This window comes from Temnothorax curvispinosus, unplaced genomic scaffold, assembly GCF_003070985.1.
Source record: "Temnothorax curvispinosus isolate PA1 unplaced genomic scaffold, ASM307098v1 QBEX01001068.1, whole genome shotgun sequence".
Classification (NCBI taxonomy): Eukaryota; Metazoa; Arthropoda; class Insecta; order Hymenoptera; family Formicidae; genus Temnothorax; species Temnothorax curvispinosus.
In genome coordinates this window covers 34,617-36,170 of record NW_020210848.1, presented here as the reverse complement: position 1 = coordinate 36,170, position 1,554 = coordinate 34,617, and the positions used below count along the sequence as shown (strand labels likewise).

The following is a 1,554-nucleotide window of genomic DNA, read 5'->3' as shown; positions in this document are numbered from 1 at the left end:
TATACATTCATCGCGAGATATCGATCAAACTCCCGATAATCATGGTTAGGTTAGGGCACGACGCCGGATGGCGCCACTCGGACTGAGTGGGCGCATGCCCGCGGGAACTTAACTTCCTAACACGCCCCCTCAATGCGCACACGGCCAATCCCTCCGGAACTATGATGCGCTGACAATTCCGAGGTCCTTGACGCAGCTCCAATGGTTGGTGGGTACATGCTCCAAGGTGCATCCCTCCTGGGTAAGGAGGATTTTTTTTCTTAATGTTTATTTGAACGGTGCAAGGAAATCGATTTATGTCCACTTTTTGTCGAAATTAATCTGGTCATGCTATCTTGTAACAAAGAACTCATAATTCTTATCTGTTTTTATTAAGAACAGTTACAAATCATCAGTTACAAATAATGCCGAAAAATGTACCGTGCTGGAGGAAAAACGATCATAATCCATGCACTTGTGAGGAAAAACCATCAGTTTAACATACAATGTAAACACTGCAGTCTGATATTCACCAGTACTTTTTTCAATAGCTTTCTATATATATCTGATGTCTTGAAACTTAAAATTACGTTTTTCTTGAAATAACTCAGGATAAACATTGATTGTTTTTTCCCTGTATCCTTTACTTTTTATTAAGCGTTTCGATTGTATGTTCTTACATGATCTGGGCTTGACTCTCCATCTGGATGCTTTCTGCAGATCTGCTCTGGACTTTTTTAAATTCCTGATTAAATTGAGCTATGTTGGGACTTTGTTGACATACGGATGTACTTTCCCTGTTGAAAACAAATAAATAATGAGAACATTATACATAACACTCTGATGTAAGAACATTACTTTTCAACAAACCGTACATTTCTTTGTTTTTAAAAACTAATATTTATTAAATTATCAAATAAAACCATAATACGTATTAAACTGTAAGAATGAAGTCCTTTTTCGGTAACTAATAAATATTCTTATACAATAGAGAAAAAACTAATAATTAATAAAGGACAGAATTTTATAAAAAAAAACCTTTCGTTTTGGTGACTAAAATTCAATTTTTCCGAAGCATTCTTTTCAGATTTGATGCCAGGTCGCAATAAAACGTTGCTGAAGTTCCTACAAAACAGTAATTACAATAATTAATATACCATTAACATAACCGATTTTTCATCCATTTATACCTTCTCCTCTGGATGTGTTTATTCATGAATTTCATGATTTTGAACAACGGCCATTGTTTAATTGTTTGTATACCACTGCCGCTGCGTGTTGCCTGTTCAATTAATCTTCTTTGTTTGGAGTACCTAGTTTTTAATCTTTTCCACCTTTCTTGTACTTCTTCGGCTATGAAAAATTAAATATTTTTTTCAAATTATTTTTAGATTATATTTCTATATACGAAACGATTTTAAAAACATACCTGATATGTTACATGTTTTTGCAATTTCTTCCCATGATTTGTTCTTCATTATGTTGTCTTTATAATTTTTAGCATTTTTGTCGTACAAGTGATTATAACTTTTGTTGTGCCCTCTTTTTACGGCGGGACACCAGGGATCGTTTATC

General features: G+C 34.3%; 1 protein-coding gene across 1 annotated transcript; it reads right to left on the bottom strand.

Annotated features, from left to right (window-relative positions):
* Positions 1 to 564: 564 nt before the first annotated feature.
* Positions 565 to 1,484, bottom strand: LOC112459756 (transcription factor Adf-1-like). Its single transcript, XM_025024051.1, has 4 exons — positions 1,409 to 1,484; positions 1,170 to 1,332; positions 1,018 to 1,104; positions 565 to 776 (listed from the first exon to the last, which is right to left on the bottom strand). The coding sequence occupies exons 1-4, from the start codon at positions 1,455 to 1,457 to the stop codon at positions 656 to 658; spliced, it is 420 nt and encodes a 139-aa protein (XP_024879819.1). The 5' UTR covers positions 1,458 to 1,484; the 3' UTR covers positions 565 to 655.
* Between the last annotated feature and the right edge of the window lie 70 nt (positions 1,485 to 1,554).